This window comes from Penaeus monodon, chromosome 16 (genome assembly GCF_015228065.2).
Source record: "Penaeus monodon isolate SGIC_2016 chromosome 16, NSTDA_Pmon_1, whole genome shotgun sequence".
NCBI classification, from domain to species: Eukaryota; Metazoa; Arthropoda; class Malacostraca; order Decapoda; family Penaeidae; genus Penaeus; species Penaeus monodon.
Window position 1 is genome coordinate 4,854,213 of NC_051401.1, and position 2,500 is coordinate 4,856,712.

The 2,500-nt window shown below is 49.8% G+C and overlaps 1 protein-coding gene across 2 annotated transcripts in view; it reads right to left on the bottom strand.

The window, feature by feature from the left end:
* The window catches only part of LOC119582452 (histidine-rich glycoprotein-like), a 4,788-nt gene that overhangs the window by 280 nt on the left and 2,008 nt on the right, over nt 1–2,500 (bottom strand). The window contains exons 2-3 of one of the 2 annotated variants that reach the window (XM_037930689.1): nt 550–782; nt 1–518 (exon numbers count right to left, since the gene is read on the bottom strand). The exon at nt 1–518 is cut by the window's left edge and continues 280 nt beyond it. In XM_037930689.1, coding sequence (XP_037786617.1) covers nt 1–518; nt 550–763 — 732 coding nt within the window. In that variant the 5' untranslated portion in view covers nt 764–782. Of the gene's footprint in view, nt 783–2,500 lie in introns of both variants that reach the window. The other variant, XM_037930690.1, reaches the window with a different exon arrangement.

Sequence of the window (2,500 nt, forward strand, 5' to 3'; positions counted from 1 at the left end):
TGAGGCTTCCCCTGAGGATTCCCCTGAGGATTCCCCTGAGGATTCTTCTGAGGATTCTTTTGAGGCCTCTTTTGAGGATTCCTCCGAGGATTCTTCTGAGGTTTCACTTGAGGATTCTTCTGGGGATTCCTCCGAGGATTCTTCCGAGGATTCCTCCGAAGATTCACCTGAGGTTTCACTTGAGGATTCCTCCGAGGACCCTTCCGAGGATTCTTCGTGATGCCCTCCATGGTACCCGAAATACTCATGATAATGCCCTTCATATACTCCATGATGCCCAGAATGATGCCCATGATGACTCTCGAGACTTCCATGATGCCCATAAAGACTCTCGGGACTTCCATGATGCCCATGATGACTCTCGAGACTTCCATGATGCCCATAAAGACTCTCGGGACTTCCATGATGCCCATGATGACTCTCGGGACTTCCATGATGCCCATGATGACTCCTGGGACTTCCATGATGCCCATGATGACTCTCGGGACTTCCATGATGCCCATGATGACTCTCGGGACTTCCATGATGCCCATGATGACTCTCGAGGACTTCCACGACGCCCAAAATATCCATGGTAACCATCAGGATGGTCAACATGCCCAGCATAATGACCCCAATGACTACCATGATGCTCGCCGTGACCTCCACGATCCCCGTCCCCGCCATGATGAAATCCATGTTGATGAGGATCATGCTGACAGACGGCGTGTTTTCGCTCCCAGCAATACTCGTCACTCAGGTAGAAGTGGAATTCGGGTGTCATGGCGGCGCACAGATACGCCCTGAGGGGGAAGGGGGGAGGGGGAGGGGGAAGGGGGGGGCACGTTAGCGAAATGAGGGAGAAGAAAGATATGTGTATATGTATATGTTACATATATACATATGCGCACAGACACACACACACACACACACACACACACACACACACACACACATATATATATATATATATATATATATATATATATATATATATATATATATTTAATTATTTACTTATATTTATATATCATCATCAGGGGGCTAGCGCCGACGGGGGCGTATGGCCGCATCTAGCCACGGGGGTCCCTCATGGCGAGTTTCCAGGCAGGCCCTCGGCCCATCTCTAACTCCTCGCGACAGGATTGGTCAAGTTGCCCAAGCCATGACCTCCTAGGTCGTCCCATGGGCCTTCTCCACCCAGGATTGTTTTGCAAAGAGCGTCATCCACAGGGAAGCGTGCTAGGTGCCTATATAGCCAGAGTTGGCGGTCCCAGATTACGCAAGTGACAGGTCCCACGCCAGCCTCATGGTGTAGCCGTCGGTTGAACACATGGTCCTGCCAACTGTACCTTCTGATCCGGCGTAGGGACTTGTTACAAAAGGCATCAAGACGAGACTATAAGGCACTAGATAGTGTCCAGGTTTCGCTACCATACAGCAAAACTGGTAGTATCAAGGCCTTGAAGGGACGTACCTTGGTATTTCTGCATAGGTACCGACATCCCCCAAATACTCTTGTTGATCAAGCTCATGGATCTTGCTGCCTGACCAATCCGTCTACAGACTTCTTAGTCTGACAGCCCAGAGACATGGACTATGCAACCAAGGGCTTCGCCTCATTACTAAATGCATCAAGAGTCGCCACCAGTGATTCCAGAGACTCAGATAGGATAGCAACATCGTCGGCAAAGTCAAGGTCAGTGACCTTGATGTTGCCCAGTGTTGCTCCACACTGACTTTGGATAGTAGCTCTGCCCGTTATCCAGTCCATGCAGGTGTTGAAAAGTGCTGATGCAAGGACACAGCCTTGCCTCACCCCTGACTTAACAGGGAAGAAGTTTGACAGGCCCCTACCGCACTTTACAGCACTTTCACTCCCAGTATATAGGCTTGCTATTATGCCAATAATCTGTATCGGAATTCCCCGAATAAAATGCTTTCTTGAGGTCGGTGTAGGCTGTGAGCAGCTCACGACCGAACTCACAACAGCGTTCGATAAAGACTCGAAGCGCTAGGACACAGTCTATTGTGGACTTGCCAAGAGAGAATCCAGATTGCTCGAGTCTCTGGTGCCTTAGTAGATGGTCGTAGACGTACCTTAGTATTTCTGCATAGGTACCGACATCCCCCAAATGCTCTTGTTGATCAAGCTCATGGATCTTGCTGCCTGACCAATCCGTCTACAGATTTCTTAGTCTGACAGCCCAGAGACATGGACTATGCAACCAAGGGCTTCGCCTCATTACTAAATGCATCAAGAGTCGCCACCAGTGATTCCAGAGGCTCAGATAGGATAGCAACATCGTCGGCAAAGTCAAGGTCAGTGACCTTGATGTTGCCCAGTGTTGCTCCACACTGACTTTGGATAGTAGCTCTGCCCATTATCCAGTCCATGCAGGTGTTGAAAAGTGCTGATGCAAGGACACAGCCTTGCCTCACCCCTGACTTAACAGGGAAGAAGTTTGACAGGCCCCCGCCGCACTTTACAGCACTTTCACTCCCAGTATATAGGCTTGCT